This window comes from Stylophora pistillata, chromosome 13 (assembly GCF_964205215.1).
Source record: "Stylophora pistillata chromosome 13, jaStyPist1.2, whole genome shotgun sequence".
Classification (NCBI taxonomy): domain Eukaryota; kingdom Metazoa; phylum Cnidaria; class Anthozoa; order Scleractinia; family Pocilloporidae; genus Stylophora; species Stylophora pistillata.
In genome coordinates, this window is record NC_142531.1 from 21,571,615 (window position 1) to 21,595,518 (window position 23,904).

General features: G+C 38.8%; 3 protein-coding genes across 4 annotated transcripts in view; 2 read left to right on the forward strand and 1 right to left on the reverse strand.

Annotated features, from left to right (window-relative positions):
* The window catches only part of LOC148718138 (uncharacterized), a 3,129-nt gene extending 1,815 nt beyond the window's left edge, over nt 1-1,314 (forward strand). The window contains exons 3-5 of the mRNA XM_088742715.1: nt 1-75; nt 433-582; nt 1,162-1,314. The exon at nt 1-75 is cut by the window's left edge and continues 72 nt beyond it. Coding sequence (XP_088598841.1) covers nt 1-75; nt 433-582; nt 1,162-1,187 — 251 coding nt within the window. The 3' untranslated portion in view covers nt 1,188-1,314. The remainder of the gene's footprint in view (nt 76-432; nt 583-1,161) is intronic.
* Nucleotides 1,315-3,903: 2,589 nt separating this feature from the next.
* LOC111329343 (uncharacterized) lies at nt 3,904-7,526 on the reverse strand. The gene is made up of 2 exons (XM_088743359.1): nt 7,367-7,526; nt 3,904-5,108 (listed from the first exon to the last, which is right to left on the reverse strand). The coding sequence occupies exons 1-2, from the start codon at nt 7,371-7,373 to the stop codon at nt 4,069-4,071; spliced, it is 1,047 nt and encodes a 348-aa protein (XP_088599485.1). The 5' UTR covers nt 7,374-7,526; the 3' UTR covers nt 3,904-4,068.
* Nucleotides 7,527-9,404: 1,878 nt separating this feature from the next.
* LOC111329338 (SANT and BTB domain regulator of class switch recombination) lies at nt 9,405-23,472 on the forward strand. Of its 2 annotated transcripts, none has more exons than XM_022934008.2 (23): nt 9,405-9,760; nt 10,481-10,718; nt 11,269-11,281; nt 11,417-11,471; nt 11,576-11,646; nt 12,116-12,156; nt 12,620-12,829; nt 13,310-13,368; nt 15,013-15,107; nt 15,537-15,602; nt 15,868-15,951; nt 16,598-16,708; nt 17,722-17,799; nt 18,132-18,327; nt 18,440-18,596; nt 18,784-18,997; nt 20,167-20,236; nt 20,351-20,416; nt 20,916-21,069; nt 22,024-22,084; nt 22,490-22,661; nt 22,801-22,901; nt 23,293-23,472. In XM_022934008.2, the coding sequence occupies exons 1-23, from the start codon at nt 9,635-9,637 to the stop codon at nt 23,330-23,332; spliced, it is 2,478 nt and encodes an 825-aa protein (XP_022789743.2). In that variant the 5' UTR covers nt 9,405-9,634; the 3' UTR covers nt 23,333-23,472. The 2 variants fall into 2 exon arrangements, with proteins under 2 accessions (XP_022789743.2, XP_022789744.2); XM_022934009.2 differs by having other exon boundaries at nt 9,407-9,760; nt 10,608-10,718.
* Nucleotides 23,473-23,904: the final 432 nt, after the last annotated feature.

A 23,904-nucleotide genomic window follows, 5' to 3' on the forward strand; every position in this document is an offset into this window, starting at 1 on the left:
ACTTCCGTGGGACTATTGATTGGTCCGACTTGTCAAAGACAGTACAGAAATGTGCAGATGAAGCTATGAACAAGCGTAAGTGAAAATTGTTCATACTGTCACTGATGCAAAGTGCACAAGAATGCAATTAAGACGACTTGGTTTACTTTTACAACTGAATTGGGAACTGAGAAGGGGGGGTGTTCCCCCCCTCCCCCGCACATTTTTTGGCAACTACTTCTCCTGTCAACACCATAGACGTTAGCAACATTTAGTTCATGTCGCGGGAAAACGCGCTTGCTCAAGTCACGTGGTTGGTTTTAGTTTTGTACCTGATTGGTTGATATGGTGTGGCGTGAGTCCTCTAATCCTATTACAAAACCAAACCAATCCAAAGTGTTTTCCGCGTTATATTTGACACTCAGTGAAAGAAAATACTTTTAATTTCAACAGGCCAAGAGTATTTTGGAATCCAGTATTATGGGGAATGCTGGGGAGGTGACGAAGCGGACCTATCTTATGACCAGTATGGATCCAATCCTACTGGTTGCTACAAAAACATGGTCGGCAAAGCTTGGCACAACTTCGTCTACAGATTTAACAGTAAGTTTATGGATATTTGGGGCCCCATTCTTCTCTAAATAATGTGTTGGGCCCTGATATAGATATTTGGGGCCCTTATCCTTGCCTAGAGAATGATTTGGGGCCCTACCAGTAATAATTAAGGCACTTATCCTTGCTTTCAGAATGATTTGGGGCCGTTTTCTGAATATTTGGGGCCTTTATCATTGCGTAAGGAGTGATTTGGGGCTCTTATCCTAGTCTTCAGAGTAAGTTTGGGCCACATCCTGAATATTTGGGGCCTAGTATGGCCCTAAGAATGATACCTAGTTTTGTTAAGTTTTGTTGTATGCCATTAGTTGGAAGGCGACCTCAAGATTGTTATGATTATCCTTGGGCAATGCAAATAGCTTAGAAGAGATGAAACTCCGATGCAGCTATAGCGGTTGATAGTACGTATCAGCGCTCTATTAAGATTAAATCATTTTGAGGAACTAAGAGCTGATTGACAGATGGTTGAGTAAATCAGCCAATCAGAATCCCAATATAATTTTTCTTGAACATTTGAGGAAGATTTTGTCAAATTAATCTTATTTTATTTCTTCCTTTTTCATTTTGCAGTACCTGGAGGAGATTTAGAAGAATAAAAAGAAAATCTTGGCATCATAAGCAGGACCTGTTATTCAGTAGTAGTGTTCAAATGTAACCCGACTGATTTCTCATTACCAAGGGAGTGTAGAAGAATAAATATGTGAAAAAGCTTGACCAACGATATTTCTTTGGGTGCTTATTTCTCTCTGTTTCAATTGCATTATAACTTTGCAATTAATGCTCTGAATGAATATAAGTTTTGACAAGGGAACTGTAAATTTCAATCTCTTGGTTTGAATATGTAGTCTCAACAAGGCCAAAAAGCCCTTTCTACTCCCACATTGTTTTGAGGAAGAGAAACTGTCAGACTTCCTAACTGGTAGAAATTCCCATTGATAGATTAGTCTGAGGAGCAAACATAATTGCTACTAATTTTTACCTCAGGGTGAAATCAGCTGTCCATAGTCATAACAAATTCAGTCTCTAACTTCGCGCAGGAGAAAAAGAAGTTTTAACCCTTTGAATACGAAAAAGACCATATTTTTTCAGTTGTAATTTGGCGATACAAACTTAACCTCACTTTGTTGGTCCTTACATGGAGCATTCGTTACAATATTTGCGGTTTTGAGACACCATGGGCTCAGACCTTAGGGTCACATGACCTAGATCAACAGGAAAGAGCTGAATAATGAAATGCCACGTCAGCGGGTATGCGGTCAACAACGCGGGCTCAAGTTTCCAAGGTCTAAAATTTAGCGAAATTAGCGGAAAATAATAAGGGATGACCTTTAAAACAGAGGAACTCTGTTTTCGTCGAAGGCACTTTCCTATATCCAAAGGTCTGAAAGAGAAAATTAAGTTTTGAAAATTTTTAGGGGGTGTATCAAATTTTTGGAGGTTGTTCTGTAAAAGAAAAGCGGCAAGGAAAACGACGCCTCGAAGCAACAGAGTAGGAAATCAACCATGCGAACGACTCAAAATCCGTGTTTCCGCGGCAAAACCTGGCGCATGCGTATACGTTATTCAGCAATGTCGATCAATAGTTTGTGTTTGGATGCGTTCAAATTGATTCGGTTTCTCGCTTTTCTGGCCGTTTAGAAGTGTTTTTCGAGCCATTTTCCCTCTACAGAAGCCTTCACGACGGCATCATTAAGCTGGAATGTGGGTAGAGGCAAGCCTCTGAAGGAAAACAGAGGTGAAAGATGGTTTCATGTAGACTGGTCCGCCAACGATGCTTTACTGACAGCTTGGCGAGTTCACAAGTGAAGTTGTCTCTCGGGCCCATCTGTGGATGGCTTCCAGGACCTAGCTAGGCTATGTGGCCTAGTTTTGACCGATAAAAATTTCAATCGATGCGATATTTTGCTGGTAGGACTGGAAGGCCCGACACGATTCCAATAATTCTCATTTTATTAGTTATTTGGTAATTTATTTAGCTATTTTAGCTATTTAGTAGCCTTGTGACTGAAAATCCCTTTTTAGGGAGTTACAATAAAGGATGTATGTATGCATGTATGTATGTCTGTATGTATGTATGTATGTATGTATGTATGTATGTATGTATGTATGTATGTGTGTAAATGGAAATGATAGGAGTTGCCTTTTCGAGTTATGGCGGAGTTACCCAGAATTCCTTTCGGGTATGAACAAGGCAACGGTTGTGTTCGCGACACTGACATTCATCAAGTGGAGAAACAAGGGCTGGCAGATAAAGTGAGAAGGAATTGTCTTGCCAAACTCTAAGATCTGGCCCTGAGGTGTGATTTGAACGCAAACTTTTGACTTTTTTTGGCAAGTTTTTATCTTAAAAGATTGACATGTTTTTGGTGTTTCTCTTGGAGCAAAATGCTGCACTTTGGGATTTGTTGCCATACGAACGGTTCACTGCAATGAAAATCAGGAATCATTGTGGGTGTTTTAGGTTGCAATAGGTGTCACATCAACTAGCCGGCACAATTTACACACTTACATAATGTCGTGTCTTAAGTTCAACAAGAAACAAGTATCAAAAGTAGTAACGGTATTATCTGGACATATGTGTTCACTTAGTATGCTAAGGGTTAAATCTGACCTCAAAATAAAAAAAAGCAGGTGCAATTCAAATTTATTAGAATTCAAGATCTTTCTATTTCTCCGGATATTTTTCACGAGTAAGAATAGGTCCCTGTGTCCACCATTAGGTCGATAGAATCTGAAACAAAGCAGCATGACGGAGCGCACATAACGGTCTGTCGTACTGAAACCAAAACCAAAGCAATCACAACAGCCAATCATAGGAAGGAAAATATCCAAAGAGACCAATGAGAACTCGAAGTAAAAACAAGCGAACTGACTAAAGCGCGAGAAAATGCGGGTGACCAAGTCGTGATTGGTTTTAGTTTTAAATCTGATTGGTTGAGAATGTGGCGCGAATTTTCTGGACTAATCACAATGTACCGAAAGTATCCAATGAAAACTCGAAATAATAATGAGTAAACTGTCTCGAGAGGGAAAACTTGAGTCACCAGGTTGGTTCAGTTTTGAATCTGATTTGTTATGAATATAGCGCGAATATTCCGGACCAATCACACTGTACACATTGAATCAAGGAGACTTTTCTTCGCAGCCAACCAGGCTACAAGTTTGCCAGTTGCTTCCAATTAGGTCATGCAACTAAAAAACAAAACCTACTAGGATTACTTTCAAATGTAGAAGATTGACTAAATGGAATGTGTGTTATGCTAAAAAAATTATCGGCGACAAAGAAACAGAAAAAAATAAGGAAAATGAAACTATGTTTCTCTTGTCCTTTATTAGAGCATTCAACTACCGAATCCTTCTTTTACACCGTATGAACTCGATATTGCTATTCAACTGCTCCACTACAAAAATGATATTAAAGATTTGATGGCAAAAGAGGGACAATTCTCAACATTCTTTACAACAATGTCCATGGTCTTATTCTCCACGGGCTCGAAATCGGAATCTTTCTCTTTCCTCTCGCCTGACACCATGGGGATCAATTTCTTGACGCTGTTTGAGCCTCTCCATCTCCCTCTCGTGCAATTTTCTGCCGTTTCTAAGGGCCCGTTCCCGTTGTCTCTCTCTGAACTCCTCACGTTCACGTTCCTTGTATCCGTGGTCATCAAAACGCTCTCGTTCCCTCTCGGCTTCTCGTTCGCGCATGTGCTTTGGAGGATGTTTAGATCGCTTGTTTTCGTCAAAACGTTCCTCAGATTCAGGAATTTCCCATTCTGTAGCCATGTTCTCCTCGCCTCTTTTCCTTTTCAAAGCTGATTCTTCTTCGTTTTCTTCGAGTTCCTCCCTCGAGCTCACTTCCTCAGCCAATTCCCGCTTGTCTTCACCTTCCTCAGCCTCTGTTTCCTCCAACTCCTTTTCCTCTAACTCCCGTTTAGAATTATTCTCGAGTTCTTCATCAAGTTGTCTTTCTTGCATTTCTTCTTCTTGTTCTTCGGGAGATTCATGCTCCATTTCTTTTTCAGGCATATCTCTCTCCTGTTTCTCTTCAAGTTCTCTCTGTAAATTCCGGTAGAACATTTCCAACCCATTTTCCTCTTTCAACTCCCTTGCACCTTTTTCTTCCGGTATTTCTTCTACTTCTTCAGGAAGTTCCCTGTCCACAAGCTCCTCATTACTAAGATCTTCAGTCTCTCCGTTTTCTTCCCTTTTAGTCTTTTCCAATGCAAGCTCCCTTTCCAGTCTCTTTATAAAGTTCTTCACACTTTCTTCATCGCGGAAGTGTTCAAACTCTTCCCGTAGCGTGTTTTCATCCTCTTTCACCTCCTCACCCTCCTTTTCTCTTTCTGGAAACTCTCTTGCTTTGAGTTCAAACTGCGCGGGCATTATCGGAGGAAAGTTCTCTTCTTCCTCCTCTTCCAAATCAGGGCCTCTAATGCGAATCTCATTCTCAACCGGAGCTGAAGAAACCAGTATGAGAACTGAGCATAATAGGTGTGTAGTTTGGACAAGCACCAAAACTACAAAAAAAAAAATGCAAACACAGAAAAAAGTGAGTCGATCATCGGGCAAGTTATAGGTTTGTAGTGACGGTCAATTGAAGAGGAGGGCGAACAAAAAACCAGTGGGATCAAACTGGGAGACGGCGGTGGAAACAAAAATTAATCATGACGCTGGCCACAAAATTCTCATTCTTTTTAGCCAAATTATTTCTTTCCTACATTGTTGTTATCATTTTCGGTTTAGTCAAACACTGATCCGATAGGAAAGAGATACTCAATAATCAATGGTGACACGCGATAATTGTTTTTATTACACCACTCGGTAAGTCAAAGGGCCAATAACTAAAATCAACCAATCAAAATGCTCTATTGCCGGTCAATATTCTCTCAGTATTGGACCGGGCACTGTCCCGAATGGTCCCGAATGGTCCCGAATGGTCCCGAATGATACCGCACTTGTGTCACTTTGAACTTCAGTCGTGTAATAAATCTCTTTTTAACCAAGCTTGCACGGGACCGTACTGGAAGAATATCGGCCCTAGGTCTTCTTTGTACGGACCGAGCCCAGCGACTGTCCGAACAAAAAGACCTCAATATCGGCCCCTGTCAAGACCTCGGGCCGATCTTCTCCCAGTACGGCCCTCGCGCTTGGTTAATAAGATATATTTATATGGTAATTAACATTGTTATTATCATAATCTCTATTGTAATTCTCCTTTTTTTGTTTTGTTTTTGCTTTTTTTTTTTATTTTTTATTTTTTAGCCATTGGTAGGACGGATTTGTTTTACAGGCGAACAAAAGTAGACCTGATCAATGAATATGATTAGTGTTTAGAGCAGGAGTCAAAGTTTACTCATTTAAGTTAAGAAATTGCAATTTTAAAAATCTTATGAACTGCTATCATTGTTTCAAGCGTATTAGTTATCATGGTAGCGAGCTGAAGAAAACTTTATTGACGAAGAAACCCTCGGTATTTATGGAGGAATTTCATCAAAAGGGCAGAGATATACAAGAAGTAAAACTAGGCTTTTTTCTAAGCGTTAAAAAAGCTAAAGGTGACTGGCATAAGAAAACAAAATAATGACTAAGTAGTTCTCACTCATCTTCGAATTCGGAGCAATTAGTTATGAGCAATTTGTTTCTCACTAATCAGTTGTAGAGCGTGTTTTTGGTTAATATTATTTGTCTTCTTTTTATGAAAACCCATTTCGTTTTTATATTGAGAATATCCTTAATTTAGGTGTAGGAATATCCCCTCTTAATACTTCAATCGTTTGAAACCCGTTTTCTTTTTTTCGCTTCTGCTAGGATTCTGACAGTCAACTTTCTCCCCCTTTGTGAGTTTTTTAACATACCTCATTCTCCTATCGGTTTTTTTCAGAACTTTTCGTTTTCAGTCGGAGAAGAAAATATAGGTCGCGTCGAACATATGACAGCTATGTCATCCCCATGGCGAGATCTATTTTCAAAGGTACATATTTTGTTCGTTCTCACTGGCAAAACATGATCCGGCAGGAAATCGTTTGCATAATTTTAAAACTCAGATCAAGCCTCTACCGATTCACGCCAACTAATCTCAATAAATAGACGTGTGTGAACAATCCGGCCATTTCTACAGTAATATATTCGAACATCTCTACGACCGCAGTCAAATTTGTCACTTGACTGTGCTACTAAACAAATTAAAAAGAAATCACGCTCAAATGTATCCTAAATTTGATGTTTTTTTCTTCGACGCTAAGGTTGACCCTGAGTTTACCGCAAAATCATGTCGAAACTGTAAGCTTGACGAGAAATACAAATAATATTCACGGCGAAACCTTTCGAGTGACAAACTTTGAAACGTCATGTAATTCCTTAATCGTTTTTTTTTTTTAATTATTATTTTTATTTTTATTTTTTTCAAGGAGCTCGTTTTTCAGAGTAAGACCATTTTTCCAAAATCAGCCAATCTGAACTGAAACATACAGTTTCAATTTGAGATCGACTTGCATTAACCTAAAATAAAATTGATTACTTTCGAATTTTCAAATTGAAGAAAATAAAGATATAAAACGCGTTAGATAAGAACCGGAAAAGAGCTAAAATACCAAAATTTAGCCGTTACAGTGATGAAACATCTGCTTTTTGAGTCAGTAAACAGCATCGAGAACAAATGTCCGTTTTAGAATGAAGTAATGTTTTTCCTGAGGCCGTCGTTTCAAGTTTGGGAGGCGAAAACAAAATGTATTCTTAGATTTAAAGGAAAAAAAACTTACACTGAAATTTTACCTACCTTTCATTTTAACGTCGAAAGATATGATCTTCTTGAAGATCTCTCAACTCCAACAGCTGAGAACAAGAGGAACTGCTCCCAACTGCCAGTGGCTTTCTTCTTTTTAAACGTTCTAAGGCGTAGGATGGAACTTGAACTACAAAAGATGGTTCTGGCGTAGCTATAAATAAAGCAAAACCAGCTGTTATCATTCCCATCAATTTACATTAGGTCCTTTGTTCGGCAAATTATGATTTTGGCCAAAAGAGCGAAAAAAACACTAATGCGCGAAATAATTTGCAGTTATTTATCAGTATTAGTATGTGGTAGTTTGTTTGCCATGGGAACTCGAAAGATGCGCACTAAAAATCGACTAGTTTTTTGTAAGACGTCCTAAAAGTAAGTATGAAAGGGAAAAAAATTTTGCTATATATTCTCTCTTCATTATCTCGGATACCTTTGAACATATTTATTACTCATTACGGGAGGGAATTTTCATCAGCGGCAAAATCACACCCTTAGGGATGAGAGTATTTTTTAAGATCAAACTTCATGATTTAAAAGCAGAGGGAATGAAATTTTTTCGTTTTTTAGGTTTCATTGGTATTAATTACAAGTAAAATCTCTTTGACTTTGATGAGAAATTTCCACTAGAACATCTGCAATCCATTCTGAGAGCGATATACAGAAAAGATTCATTTGAGAGAAAAGGACTATTCTAGGCATCGATGTAATTGCGTACAAAATTGATCTATTCAGTGTAACGTTACAAGTAATGTTGGCACTTAACTCCTTTTCCCCTTTTTAAATCAAAACACCTCTCTCGGTAATGACGACTGAAGCTAGCCACTATAGATCACGTTCACGATCAGCATGCGCATTACCGTAAACGCAAACACTTATAACGCGTACGTCTCCAAGTCTTCCCAAAGACGTAAAACAATTTTAAGGATTTATGCGCACGTAATCGTGAAATACATCATGATTTTTTTTTTGGAAAGGACGTTGATTATTGAGGAAAATATTTTTGTCTGTACTAGTTAAGGAGTTAATAACTGCTTTTCCTAACAAAGTCTACGTGTTAATGAAGTGCTCTGCATCCTTGAAAAGAATCCTCTAACTTATTAAAAGAACTGGAAGGTTTACATTTGTCAGTCATCCGTCGTGAACCAAATTTTGCAATCGTCCCCCCTTATTCACCTCTATACCTTGTCGTAGATTTTTCCGTGATGAAACGTAACAATATTTACACAAACTTACAACTTTTCCCGTAAAAATAAATCAGCTGGTAGTACTTGCATATTAAACCAAATTCGCCAGCTCACGAATTCGAAGTTCACCATATTGACATTAAAAAAGATAGCTTTAATGGTTTAATATAGAGATTCGAGTTTTTAGTGCCCTAGAAATGTTACAGAGAACCATTGCGTAGTAACGACTTGGATAAATTTGACCTCTCACCTTGATCGCAAGCTGAGAAGTTTATGAGGCCACATCTGTGAGGCTCGTAACAGATGGCCAATCAAATTGCGAGAATTAATTTTCTATTTGCTGCTTGATGTGACGCCATCCATTGGTAAGTAAACAGTTTAAAGCGACCCATCAATTATAGTGAACTCTTAAAAGAAACACACTATCTATCTGTAATGTAGGTTCTTTGAAAAAATAAATAAAAACAGTAATAATAATAAAAAAGCTCTTGAAAAGTTTGCCAAACTGTCAGATCTTCGATCAAGACATAATAATGATAATAATATCCACTATTTCTCCTTGGCCTGGTTATCGGTCATTGGCAGATCAAACCAAACACAGTTCGGGTGAAAATCGAGATCTTTTTTCCCGATGAGACCGCTGCACTCGGTAGCGTGAGGGCGGACGTTAGAAAATCCTCCCACTGTCATGCTCGCAACCAGATAGACGCATTGATCGTAGAAAGAAAAAAATTGAGGTGACAGAGCTTTTCCCATCCTGTCGTCGCAGATTTGCACCATGTAGGAGTATTGGTCGCAGGTCACAACGCAAAACATAAACCGAGGAGAGTTGGGTACTAAACTATGCTGCTTAGATACAAGATGGCGTCCTGCCTAGCGATCATGACCTAACGACTTCTAAAAATTATGCTTCTAATCGGGATCGAAAACCGATACGATGATTTTTTTTTTCAACGACTTAGTGTATCTGAAATGGAATATTCAAAAGGAAGAGTAGTTTAAAGCTTCAGAGAGGGGTAGTATTTTCCCAAACATTTCTAAAACGCCTCTAGGTCTTTGGTAGAATTGAATCCTCAAAATGGCGCAGAATTTGGCCGTAGATTTGATGTTGAGGACCTTGATGAGTTCCCCTGAGTTCAGGGAATCGGAAAACAAAAACTGGGAGGGAGTAGCCAAGCTTATTCCTGGAAGCACTGCACAACAGGTTTGTATTCGACCGAATAGTAAATATAAATAATGATGGTACATGAAATTCTGTGTTGATTGCGGTTTAGATGAAACTTCTACAAAAACCTAGGTAAATTCTGTACGTTCTGTGATAGAAATGGGTTATAAGTAATCTGTAAATCTGATTGGTGCTTTACACTTAAGACTGGTTCACTGGCTGTTGCAGTTCAGTACAAAATTGTTTGATTTTACTTGTCTAATCACAGGCTGCTTCAATGCGATCAGACAGGTCAAATCAGACATTTCATCCCTGAGTACTTCCTGAATTTCACTCTTCTCACACTGATTTCCATACACTGGCCCAAAACTATTCTAAAACACATAGCATTAGTTAATGTACCAAAGGTAATCTATTGTATTTGCTATTGTTTTCTTTTCTCAAAACTGCTACACGTAGAGAAGGATGGGTTACATGGAAATTTTTCCCACTTCTCATTCTTATTATGATATGAACTGAAGAGAGAAGTGAGTCACAGTTACTCTTAATTGCTCTTTGACTGCAACATTTTCATTTGCTTTCCAGTCTACAAGCTGTTATGAAAATGTGTTGTTTACTGAAAGCTTATGATAAAGGTGCCATTTTCTGTTGAGGGTATCAGATAAAAATAACAACTTGGCCAAAATTGGATAGTTTTATCGCTCTAGTAGCAGAGACTTTTTTTTTTTAGAGTACTGATAGTAATGAGCCATCTTTCAGTGTGCCAAGAGATGGACAGAAATCCAGCAGACCTCAACAGTTACTGCAGCTTTGTCGCATTCTTCTTCAGACTCTAGACACCTCTCCAGATTATTAAATTCTGTTTTGCATTTTTCTGATGGAAAAGAATTAGCAAATGAGACTGTGCCAAAGGACATAGTAAGGAACAATGCAGAATCAGCTTCAGTTAAAACCCACAGCTCTCTAAGTCAAAAACTTCAAACCAATATGGAAGCAGGTATATTAAAACAATAAAAACACTAATGTGGCCTTGAATTACTGTAAAATGCTGTAGAAGTCCAAGCTTTCACTGCTCAGCGGCATCATCAAGGATGGATGATCCAAATGATGCCATTGAGCACCGAAGGTTCGAACTTCTAAAATATTTTACAGTATTTCAAGGCCAAATTAATTAGTATTTTTATTTTGTTATCCAAAATTTTACTGAAGGACAACATTCAAAGATTGACAGGTATATTAAGCGGTGGGTCACTAATTCTATCATTCTTTGAAGCTGCAATAATGGAATAGCACCAACACTGTTCCAGTGCATCTGCTTTGTTTGATGGGAAAAAGTTGTTACTCAAATGTGACTACTTGTAATTAATATTTGTGAAAAATTGGGACCAGAGGAGTGTGTCAGGATAGTGAAAAATCCGGATAATTGGGGTCTGTATGTGTATTTTTCTTACATTTGATCATGAATATAGAGGACAGAAATGTTTGGACTCAACATCCATTGTCTTTTTCTTTTCTTTTATGAATTCTGTGACTTGGACATCACCAAGGACTTAACAAAAGGTAATCAAATTGATACAATAATTATAATTGATATATACATCTGCATTCAATAACCAGCACTAACCAGTCAGATGGGTCATTAAATATTACTTTAGGTTTTACCTTGAATATTGAGATAAAATCACTTATTTTCAGGTTATCAGAGGCAACATTCTATGTAGAAAGTAGTGAAGAATCATTGTCAAAGCAGGTACCAATCTATCAACTGAGGACAGACTGTATTGTGTAAAACTTTTTATTTTTTTCTCATCATAATTTGTGCAATTCCTGATAACCATCTTGTTTACTATTTAGAGATCTGTTCCTAAACGTCAACCTTCAAGATCAGCCTCGTCACAAGCTTCTAATCTGGAGCCATTACTGGGGTAAATGTCATGTTGTTTTTAACCCCCTATTACTCTCAGAAGTGATTAACATGTAACTTCTCCTTATAATATCCATACAGTATCCTACAAACAGGTGATGAGAGTACCCAAGCATATCAGGTGAAAGTTATGTTGATTGAAAACCAAATTCTTGTAACCAATTTGCAAGGAAATGTGTAGCAGCTGCAGGGCAGAATTTACAATCAGATCAAGGGAGTTAAAGGGTCTATTAATCTTTAACTTAGGAGAGGAGTTTTTTTCAGTTCTAAGGTTCACATTAGTATTCCAACCTGTGACTCTTTGGGTTGCTATGGGAAGTAGGAAAATGCTTGGAAACTGAATTTGCAACAAATATTAAGCTGTGTCTTGTAATGGTTGTAATAAAATGTAGCACCTTGTTTCATGCATTTTAGGAGACATCCTTCAGCAAATATGATGTTTTTTACTCTCATTTCTTTTTAATAACTAGGCCTAACATGGTAATCCACGTGTGTGATGAAAGTAAAAATTGTAAGTAGTCATTTCCTTGGATCATGTTTACTGTGGGTACTTTTGACCAGTATAGCCGTTGATATATTGGTAGAGATCGAGTGACTCTTGACCGATATGTCGGTAGATGTGTCGGTAGACTTGGTCGACACTTGGTCAATAATCAGTTGATAGTTGGCTAATACTTGGCTGAGACTTGGTTGATAGTCGGTTGATTATATTGGCTGAGATGTATGTTGGCCAATATATCATCCAGCTCTTGACTGATAGATTGAGCGATATATCTGTTAAGAGTATCTATTATAGTAAACATGATCCATTTTCTCAACTTGTATAATCTAAAATTATATACATCTTAAAACTTTACTATGTATTACAGAGTACAAATTAAATTATTATTGGTTTTAGGAATTAAATACTAAATCATTTACTAATAGTAATTAATTTATTGATAGATTTATCAATGTCACTACATTATTTTCAGTAAAACAAGACTTCACATGTCCAAGGGATCTGTTGATAAGCGAAATGAAATACTTTGCTGAGTATTTATCAGTAGAAGCCCAACGATGGGAGGAGGTCGACATTTCTGTGCATTGTGATGTGCAGATCTTTGATTGGCTGATGAACTATGTCAAAAGACGAATTGTTGATAAGAGCAAGTCGAGGACTGAGGAAAAGAAACCAAAACTTGGTGAGCCATTAGATATTGAGAGTATTGTCCTCAAAATTTGCAAATGAATTATTAAATTAATAATTTAGAGTTTGATGTGCCAATTAGAGTGTATGGCACACAGGTAGGGAATTACTATTGAGATCTATAGGACTGAAAGGGTGAAAGAAAAGTCAGAAGATGAAACCCGAAACAAATTCAGGATTGGATGAGGGTGTGAATCTGGGCTTCACAGATGCAGTTCATTTGTAAAGCTTAGTTTTTCACCTAAAATATTTCATGATAAGTGTCAATTTACATATATACCTACTAGTTAATTCATAGTATTCAACTTAAGGTATCTGATATGCAAGTATTGAAAGCATAAAACCCATAATTGTATTAATTTTTCAATTTGATGTTGTCAGTTCTTACATTTCTTTCTTCCTTCAGCTCTAGGAATTTTTAGAATAAATGGATAAGTTTAACCTAAAAATGTCCTATTTCCTTCTTTACCAACAGAACCAAACAATGTTATATCCATCTTGATATCTTCGGACTTCCTAAAGATGGATGCCCTGGTAAATAATGAAATTTTTCAGGCAGGCTCTCATTCAGACAGGGCCTCATTCAGGCAGGCCCTTATTCAGGCAGGCCCTTATTCAGGCAGGCCCTTATTCAGGCAGGCCCTTATTCAGGCAGGCCCTTATTCAGGCAGGTCCTCATTCAGGCAGGTCCTCATTCAGGCAGGCTCTCATTCAGGCAGGTCCTCATTCAGGCAGGTCCTCATTCAAGCAGGTCCTCATTCAGGCAGGCCTCCATTTTAATTTAATTTAATAATAACTTCTAGAGCGCTTTTTTCATTCAATGATCAACAGCGCTTAACAACTTAGAATACTACAGTAAATTCAAATTTATAAAACTAATTACATGTACATTAATATTAACAATGTATGTTAAAAATAAGAATAATATGGAATATCTATAATAAGGATCTTAATTAGGAATAAGGATCTTAATAAGGAACTTAAATAGTAATACTAATAAAAGTAATTATCAGACAGGGTACTTTGAGGAAGCTGCACGAAATAAATAAGTTTTCAGCTTACATTTAAAAATGGAAAATGATTGAATATCACGTAATTCAGCTGGCAGAGCATTCCATAAGTACGGGGCAGCAGCAGAGAATGATCTGTCCCCCCAACGTGGCAAGCGTTTTCCCCTTAGGAGGGTCAAGTAATAAACTTTGATTTGATCTAAGATTATATACAGACCTAGGCTTGATGTTGATTAGTTCAATGATATACCTAGGCGCCCATCCATGAATAGCTTTGAATGTTAAAATTATGATCTTAAAATGAACACGATGTTGTACTGGTAACCAGTGAAGTTGACAAAGCGCAGGAGAAATATGCGAATACTTACTTTAACTCAGTACAAGTCTAGCCGCAGCATTCTGTACATGTTGCAATTTGGCTATTTGCGACTTAGGAAGGCCATACAAAAGTCCATTACAATAGTCGAAACGACTAGTGATAAAAGCAGGAATAAGCGTTAATAACGAATCGCGAGATAAACAATTCTTAATCCTCCTAATATTATGTAGGTGATAAAACGCGGAATTACAAATTTTATTAACGTGCGTTGACAGAGACAACTTATTTTCAAACCATGCACCGAGATTTCTAATACAGGAACTAGGATAAATATCACAATCACCTACGGAAATATTCCATTCATCGTTGATCTTACCTAATTGTTGTGTAGTTCCTATTAAGATCAACTGAGTTTTATCGTCATTAATCATTAGCCTATCCCTAATCATCCAATTTCTTAAATCACAAATACATCTATTCATAGCACTGACAGCTTCATCAAGACTAGACTTATCATCAGACTTGAAGCTAAGATACAATTGCGTATCATCAGCAAAGCAATGCACACTAGGAAGATGTTTCTTTATGATAGCGAATAGCTTTGATGCATAAACTATGAATAATAAAGGTCCGAGGCAAGAGCCCTGTGGAACACCACAGTCCAATTCAAAATAATTGGACAGAGTACCATGTATAGAGACCCGCTGGCTTCTTTGAGAAAGATAGGAGTGGAACCATTTGAGAGCATTCCCATGTGAACGAGCCAGAAGCTGAACTGGGCCAGTCTGGTCTAACATTACCAATATTCAGATATTCAATATTCTTATTTTTTGTCATCATTTATGCTAGGTAACGGAGTGTATCCGCTACTGTCATCAGAATATGTCAGCCATTGTGGCCACGCCCTGTAACATGAACTGTATTAATGACAAGTTGGTCACCAGGTATGTGATAAAAACATAGAAGTGAACCAGTGCTATGTGTACATGTGGTCGGTAAAAAATGGGCCTACTTGATGGCGACAGTGAAAAGTGATAAGGTGTAAAGACTGCTTGGTCATTACATGACCGAGCTCAAAATTTCTCATCATAGCAGTTTGTATCATGCTTGTCATATCTAAACCTTTTAAATGACCTACTAACTATGATGACATAGCTTATCATATAAATTCCCAGTATCTCAGCGAGTGAGCATCAGAGTGCAAACTTGATGCTCACCTCGTGAGAGACTCATTTTTTTTATTTGTCCCACACCCATAAAAAAGGAAAAAAAAAAACGAATAACGTCTTTCTTTATTCTTTCCATAAGCTACATGGCAAGAAATCTATTGAGAGACTGATATAGTATCTTGAACTGGATTTATTTTTTCTCAGAATGGCAAAGCTGTTTAATCATAATGAGTTAGAAGCAATTAAAGATCGGAAAGACAAGTTTAAAAGGTGAGATGTCATTTTCTGCACACCACTAGAGTTGATAAAAATATGTCCATGAAAAGATATATTTGCTCACACAGTAGGTCCCTAGAATGGGTATACAGAGAGATAAAACAGATTTAGTTTTACAATAGACCCCGCTGACTCAAACTCCAAAGGGAAACAAAAAGTGGTTTGAGTTCTTTGGCTTCAATTTATCGTTTTATCTCTATCAAGGGATGTCGTAGTAATATGTTTGTGCTTGTCAATGTTGTTCTTGTTTTGACTGCAGCAAACTGTTTTGCAAGAAAATTGAAGAACTGTTTGATCCAAGGTTCTCATCAAGTTCCACAGCAAATGCCAGCACCCTTTTCAGGTAAGGGACGGGAAATGTTTTGCAGAGTGCATTGTTTGTAATGTCTACCAAAGTAGCGTCTACCGCCAGTCAGGCGGTGTACAGGGACTCTGTGACAAAAGTTTTCAGAAACATGACTTATTCTTGTTGCTTCTAATACCTGATTGAAAAGAAGGGACCGCAATTGCTAAAAAACGTTATGTATGATAAGCTTTAAAAAAGACCTCTTTTAAAAGACACCCTTTTGTGTGCGGTGTAAAATACTTTAGGCTCAATTTCCGCTGCACTCTCAGGTCCAATCTGTTTTCGTTCCTTCCCGGGAAGAGTCTCTCTTCGGGGAGGAGCGCGAGCTCCGGCTCCCGAACAGCGGTTGCTAATGGGGTTTAAAAAAAACACTTCAGATCAATCGAAGTCTGCGGATCAAAGTCAGTATCTGAGCAACTCGCACCCACCCCTCCCCTAACCCAACTTGTTCTCAGTTGGCTGTTTTTGGTTTATGGAAGGGGTGGGTTGGCAGATGCCCAGATACCGAGAGTGATCCAAGTCTGCGAGGTGTTTCTAATTTTCGTCGTGACACAAGTCATACCCTTAGTAAAGAGGCCTGCACATTCTCAGCATACATCATACTCTGTATTTTGAATTAAATTTTCACATGCTCATAATATAGATGCATCGCTTGCGGAAGGCTTCTAACGGCCGAATCCCAAGGAAAACTACGATGTGTTCCTAACAGAATGATGGTGAATCATAGAGGAAAAGTGTCTTACGTCCATTCACGGTAAAAACAGCCTTTGTGTAATGAGATGAGTTACGTGCGCATTTTGATTGGTTCTTGATTGTGAGTTATCGGAGGGCAGATGTATAGATGACGTCGCTATTAACAATGTGTGCTCCTTTATCGTATAAAACAAATAGATTCTTTGTTGCCGTGGGTCTGTAAAGTTGTAAATCATAGAAGGCGTCAAAATGTGGTGAGAACATCAGTGACACACTCTGCTGCGCCTCGCGTACCACATCTTTCTACATTTCTTTACCGAGCTCAAAACTTACCATCTTTCTTATTCTTTACAAACCATGACGATTCGACGTTGCCGATCATAGCAGTACGCCAGACGCGTGTCATGCTTAAACTTCGTAATGGGCCTTGCTCACCATAGAGTCTCTGTGACTCAGTGGTAGAGAATCGGAGCATGCGCGGGATCTGAAGGTCTGAGGTTTAATTCCTCATAGGGACTCAGAATTTTTTCTTTATCCCGCGCTCGTAACTAGACGAAAAAAACGTCTTTCTACATTTCTTTACCGAGCTCAAAACTTACCATCTTTCTTACTTGTCACTTTTCTTGTTCTTACCACTTTTTGACGCTTTCTATGTTCCATTACTGAACAGAAGCCCGGCAACATAGAATCTATTTGTTGAGAGGAATGATTTCCAAATAACCCCTTACTATTCTATAACAGAGCTTGTTTCAGTTGCTTTTATCAAAGAACTGTTTTGTAAAGTATGGGGTTCCACGGAAATCTTCGTCTGCGTGTTTTCATTTGAATATCGACTGTGATTGCAATGTTCTCTTTGGGCGACGGCACCTACTTTTTTTCCCCCTCTGGAACAAGTAAGGGGCGTGTTTCCCTTAAGTGGATGGTAAAGCTTTAGTTGAAAGACTCATCTTTGTGTTGCATCTTAGTTCCTAACGGAAATAGGAGAGTAATGGGGTAAAGAGAGGTCTCCCTTTTTCTTCTAAAAAGAATAATTATTGTTGGCATAGCATGGCTTTAAGTCTTCGCTTCCTACAGGGACTTTACCTGGGATGTGAATGACTACCTTCTTGGATTACGAGATGAGGTAAAATCTTGGAAAGAAGTTTACTGGAGGTAAAATTCCCTCTGATTTTAGACTACGAGCAGGCCTTACCTTTCGGCGAAGTCCGTCGCGCGTGTCCGAAAAAATCAGCAAGGACAATAAAAATTGCGAGTAGCACGCCGCACGGAACTCTGCCCGCACTTCGTGCACCTCACTCCTAGTTTTTCGTGCGGCGCGCTAGCCAAAACAAACATTTTTTTTTTTCGTTAACTTTTTTTGACTCGCGCCACAGACTTCGCCGAAAAGGAAGGACTGCTGGTAGTCTACTTTGATGTTCAAGACCCGAAGTTTCCTAGTTATCAATTTATCACAGGCTAAAATATTCATATTATTTTCTACACAGATTATGGGGTACGGTGAACGTCCTTTATTGTCACCGCTGTGGTAACTATTTCCAGTGCTCAGAATTGGGTCATTGTAGTTATCATCCGATGACTGTGGATTTTGGAAACTTGGAGTGTGCAGCGACCAAAATAGTTGGGGTATATCCCTGCTGTCAGCAACGCGTATTGCATTTTGACCCGTCCCTAGAAGGCATTGTAAGTGACATGATTGTTTAATTTTACGTCTCGGTTGTGTAACGCTTGTGATCCCATATATTGCACTGGTCTCGTACTGTTTGAGATGCATCTGTTATGTTTAACTCAACAGGGTTGCTGTGTGCGCGATCACAAACCAACGTTAAATAAACCAGTTTCGACAACAACGGAGAACGTAGAAAGCTCAGCTGAATCGAGCGATAACAAGAAAGACGACGACGTAAAAGCAGAAAATAGCGAGGAAAATGCACAGAAAGATAATGAAAAAGGTATTCACAACATTAAAAATTTGTACCTAAAGAGCATGTCACATTATTAATTAAAGATTTAACTAATGGTACAGCTTGTGAGAATTTTTACTTTTCTTGCGCTCTGGCATCTTTTTATTTCCCACAAGTAACCCTAAAATTTACAATCTTCTCTTTTCTAAGCATTTATCATCCATATTCTCTGTAGGAGAGTCATCTCAACCAGAGAAAGAAAAGTCAACAGAGGAGGAAAAGACCACTGAACAAGAACACGATGTAGTGGCCTCTGGAAAGTTACCTTTGGATGAAAATTCATTTTCTAACGAGGAGCCACCCATCACCAACATTCCAACTGTTGTGGAAGATATGTTTGCACATAGGAACGCTATCTGTTTACCATTCCGCAGATTATCAAGTGCGAGGTGATGACAGTCATAGTCCGTGCGATTCTAGGTTTATACGCGTGTGGCAAATCATCAGAATGAACTCAGGGTGCTTCTTGCACAGTGAAATAACTTGGTCGTGACTCTTGGAATCCTTGTTGCTTACTGGTGTTGGTATACGTCATCAATTTGTTACTTAAACACGAAGGCGCGCTATATAAGAAAGTCTTCCCTGGGAAGACCTAGGCTCATTTGTCACTCACCGTGGTTCTGTCCTCGTGTACCGGTTCACAAGAGCCGATACAAAAGACCGAACAATGCACAACAGCTAACCAATGACTCCTAAACAAAGAAAGAACAATGGTAATTCCCTTGTGAACCGGTACACCAGGACAGAACCCTCACCGTTGACGTGTGCGGGTCAAATTTAAATGCTGGTAGACGAACAAAAGGAGCTAATGAGATATCTATTGTTTACTTCGACCAGCATGGTGGCATGAGGTAACGTGCGAACTACCTACTTCGATCTCAAATTTACCGCCACAAATAAAGACAGTTTCCATTGGAGAAAGGAAATACAGATCTCAAAAATTCTTGTATTGTGATGAAGACAAAACAATTTTGAGGAATGCGCCCGCTGCTCACTACTTTGGAGTAGCTGTAGCTCAAGCTGACTTGACTCTAAGAGTTCTACATCACACGACGGTTGATTGACAAATGGTCCAGTGGGACCTAAGGCTCCTTTTATAGCGCGCCTTCGTGTTTAAAGGCTTCTAAACAATTTACCGAATAGAGAAATTTTCCATCGAGAGTCGAAAGTTATCCCCCATTGCATCGGCTTTACTATGCTTCGCTGTGATTGGTCTAGATAACTCACGCAACTTTATAAACCATTCAGATGCAAAACCGAAGCACCCGCGTTTTCCCGCGCTTTAGGCAATTTGCTTGTTTCTTGTTTGACTTCTCACCGACATCAAGATATATTTTCCTTTGTTTCTATTGGGCATTATGATTATACTGCACTTTGGTTTTGGTCCGACGACACTCAATCGAAACGCGCTTTGAAGAAAGATTGAAAACTTGAAAGTCGTTTTCATTTAGACATCTCTTGTGTCTTGTACCTCATTCAACTGTTCGGTTGAATACTTTACAATTTAAAAATCTCATAAAAACCTCATTGAACCCTGTTTTTACATGTGAATCAACAGGTCTTCCGAATTGAATGTGTTTGGTGCGGAGGAGTTAGCTTTAGCAAACATGAATATCAGGGACCTGGAGGTAAAACAACGCTTTTCTTTTTGTATACAATTAGCAATTGGGTTATTTTTAATGCATTTACCTTCGTAAAGAACTAATGTAGATTTGAATCGTTCGTTTTTGCTTTCATTACAGAGCAGTACGAGCGCTCTATCAGACATGATAGACCCAAGTGAACGAAAAGTTTTAGAATTTCCTACGGTAAGTGAAGAAAAAAAAATTAATTTTCTATTATCCATAATGCAATGCTATAGACTTGTACTAGTAGAGTGCATTCCAATCGGGTATCAAAACAAAAGTGACAACACCAGCCAATCAGGGCGAAGGAAATATATCAGAACGACCCACTGAGAAGTCGAAGTAAAAACAAGCGAACTGCACGAAGCGCGGGAAAATACAAGTGATTAAGTTATAATTGGTATCTGATTGGTTGAAAGAGTGGCGCGGATTTTCAAAACCAGTCACATAGCGTTGTAAAGAAAAACCAATGCAGTCCCGGTTTACTTTACTTCCAGTTGGTAGTTTCAGGTAATTGACGACATGGGGTGGAATGCCCTAGTGGAGATGATTTTGAGCTAGGTTAAGGTTCGGGGGGGGGAGGGGAGGGTGAGGGATGGGTTGTTGAGTTTGTAAGGTGCCACTATGGTTCTCCCTCATCTATTTGGGAAAATGATGCGAAGATGTTTCTTCCCCCTGACAGTACCTACCTTCCATAAGGCGAAGCCGAAGTCGATTGGTCCATCGCAGCTCTTTTCGCAGAATGAAGCTGCAGGCCGGGAACAAAGATGACGACTATGATCTGGGAGAAGATGAGGATCAACCAGAGTCAGAGGACAATGATATGGAACAAAAACGTGAGTCAGTGACCTGTGTCTTCCCAGTGATCAGAAAGAGCAGAATTAACCTTTTAGTTCCAAACATCAGTCTGCATATTTTACCATACTGTCCTCTATACATTTCCCAAGGTTCTGACAAGCAGAATCTGTTTAACACCAAGAGTTTGTTTTAGTTGGTAATCATTTCCTTTATTCTTGTTAGTGACCTTAAAGTCTGATTCAGGGAGTGATATTGTTAGGAGAAAGAAGATGCCAGTCACTCTTAGTAGCCAAAGGGTTCAGTCAATAGCTCTCCCTTTGTGTGGGAGACGGAAGGCATCATGATTGGCTCGCTTAACTCTTCAACGGTCAAGATCCTAATAATCACTTCCCTTACTGAGAGTCATACATTTTAGCTTTTCTTTTCTTGTGACCTGTTTTATTTTTTGTTTTTTTTTTGTTTTTTTCAAATAACATATTAGAATCATGAAGAGAAGTTACGTATTATCTCTTCTTGGAGTAACACGGCTAAGATCTGACAGATGGATCCGTGTTTAGGTCCACCCTCGGGCTGATTTCATTGAGTAGTGTTCTTGTTCTTGGGTTCGAAAGGATCATGGAAAACTTTGAAAGTCGTGGAATTCAACCGAGTATTATTTTCCAGGCCATAAGAGTTTTGGAATTTGAGTGTGGATTATGGGAAATCATGCAAAATTACAAAAATTTAACTTTTGAAAACATAGAAAATATGACAAAAAGTCGTGGCATTTTATGGAATAGTATGGACCTCTACGCACTTTACAATGCCAGTACCTAGCTACAGCCAGGGTTACAGATGGGTACCGGCGAAACGTGAGGGAAACATTACGTGATGCTGGGAATTTACCTGCGACGGATTGGAATCCCGTTTTGTCACAGAAAAGCAAGTTATTGCTATGATTTTATTCCCCTTAAACTTAAATTTAACCAAGATATTTAATTTTTATCTCTTAGTCTCAGTATCTCGGGAAAAACTACGACCTCCGCGGAAAGTCACCTCTGCGTCCAGAAAAGAGTAAGTTGTATTTGTTACTTTGAGCCCTTGGGATGATCCGAGTGTAACCTCTCCTTGAAGAAGAAGGATTTTGGTTGTGTCACGGTAAAATTAAATTTACCTGTTTCCCCCCCCCCCCCCAATGCTCCGTAATGAACCCCCCTTCCACTATTGTCAGTTGATTGGCAGTCAATTTTCTACTCCCCCTTCATACTCTGTTGGCGTTGACTGCCTCCCCCCCCCTCCCTTCTTCTGAAAACCATGATACCAAAATCCTCCCTCCCCCTCTCCCTTGGCTATAAATAATGACTGGTCCCTCAGAGCTAATGAAGTTAATTTGTAGGTTCGTTCTTAAAATGGGAATACTGTCCTTGTAAAGTTCATTGGTGATACTGTGACAATTTTACTGATCACTTTTCATTTAAGTTTCAGTACGTTTAAAAGTTATAAGTGGGACCCACAACGATCTGTGCGATGGAACCAGGATGCACAGCGTGAAGAAGATCAAAAGCGCATGACAGAGTTGGTGTCCTATTTGGCACGACAGCGGGCTCACACGCCACAAGAGAAAAACGATAACAAACAAAAACCAAAAGAAGTAAGACTACTTTGATTTGATTATCGTTGTTTTTTATGTGCAGTGTTTTGTGTGTATTCTTCTTTAGACAATTTCATTTTGAACACCCGCAAGAGATTTCACAATCATAAACGATAATTTAATTTGTTTTGTTTTGTAGTTTGTGGGAGGTATTTTCTCCAAGCTGGACATTCAGTTTCGTGCATCACAGCAGGCCGTTTTATCAAAGACACAGTCCAGCGGGCCACAAACAGGATCCAGGTACGCTCAGGTCGAAAAAACGTCACTCAAAATGGATATGTTTACTCAACCCTTTTCCGCTGGATAGTGATCAGTCCGTTGAATAGGGTTGTTCGCCCTTTGAATAGCCTGTTCCCAGGCGTCCAGTCAGTAAAACCGGAAGAAGTGGAGGAGTGAAAAAGCTAGCGGGAAGTTTGGGTGCGATCGGGTAACCTTCATACGCGACTCGACCCATACCCCCTGGTTTTTTTCACTCCTCCGCTACTGTTCACTCACTGTAAGCCTGGAACGGGCTACCCTTTGAACAAATGGGCCCTTTTTCTTGGTCCTCTGCATTGTCCCTTTTTATAAAGACCGGTGGATGATTTATTGCTTTGTAACTGTTCTTTTCTATTTGTACTTCTTGCCACAGTCAAAGAATTCGAAAGATTCAACTGAAAGTAACCACTTGATGCCATGGAAAATGAAATACAATTTGAAAGGCAATTTAATTTATTCTTCGTCGCTTGTAGTAATGTTCAAGTTTAGTCATATTTTTAATGACTACACGTTTTGTAGAGAATGTGTATAATAAAAGCTTTTCTTTATTTTCGTCCGAATTCTCTTTTTATTATTGTCACCTTTCTCGCTAATCGCTGAAATGGGGACCATGCGTTACACTTCTGTCCTTTCTGTTCTACGCTTTGATGGGTTTTTGGGGGCAAAAAAAATTACAAAAAGATTAACGAAAGTCGGTGTTGGTTGAGGCAACGTTTGACAAAATCGAAGCAGTGTTGTCTTAGTATTTTCGAGAGACAGAACTTACTAAATAAGAGTTGATTCTCGCGAGTTGAAAAAGAGGACTGGAGACTTACGCACGACTCGATTCTTTAACTCCAAGGAGTGACCAAGGCAGAATTTCTCCTTACAATATCAATTCCATATCAAGCAGACAAGTTATGAGAATAAGAAAAAATATTATTAAGGGTATTATTATTTGATCTAATACCAAGTTCTCCCAATTAACATCATAAGAATTGTATGC

What these genes read in the sequence shown, in the direction of transcription:
- LOC111329338 (XM_022934008.2), top strand. Translation starts at nt 9,635, where the DNA reads ATGGCGCAGAATTTGGCCGTAGATTTGATGTTGAGGACCTTGATGAGT. An exon ending in GTGTGATGAAAGTAAAAATT is followed by an intron (nt 12,157 to 12,619) that starts GTAAGTAGTCAT and finishes CATTATTTTCAG; the next exon opens with TAAAACAAGACTTCACATGT. An exon ending in AAGTTTTAGAATTTCCTACG is followed by an intron (nt 20,417 to 20,915) that starts GTAAGTGAAGAA and finishes TCCCCCTGACAG; the next exon opens with TACCTACCTTCCATAAGGCG.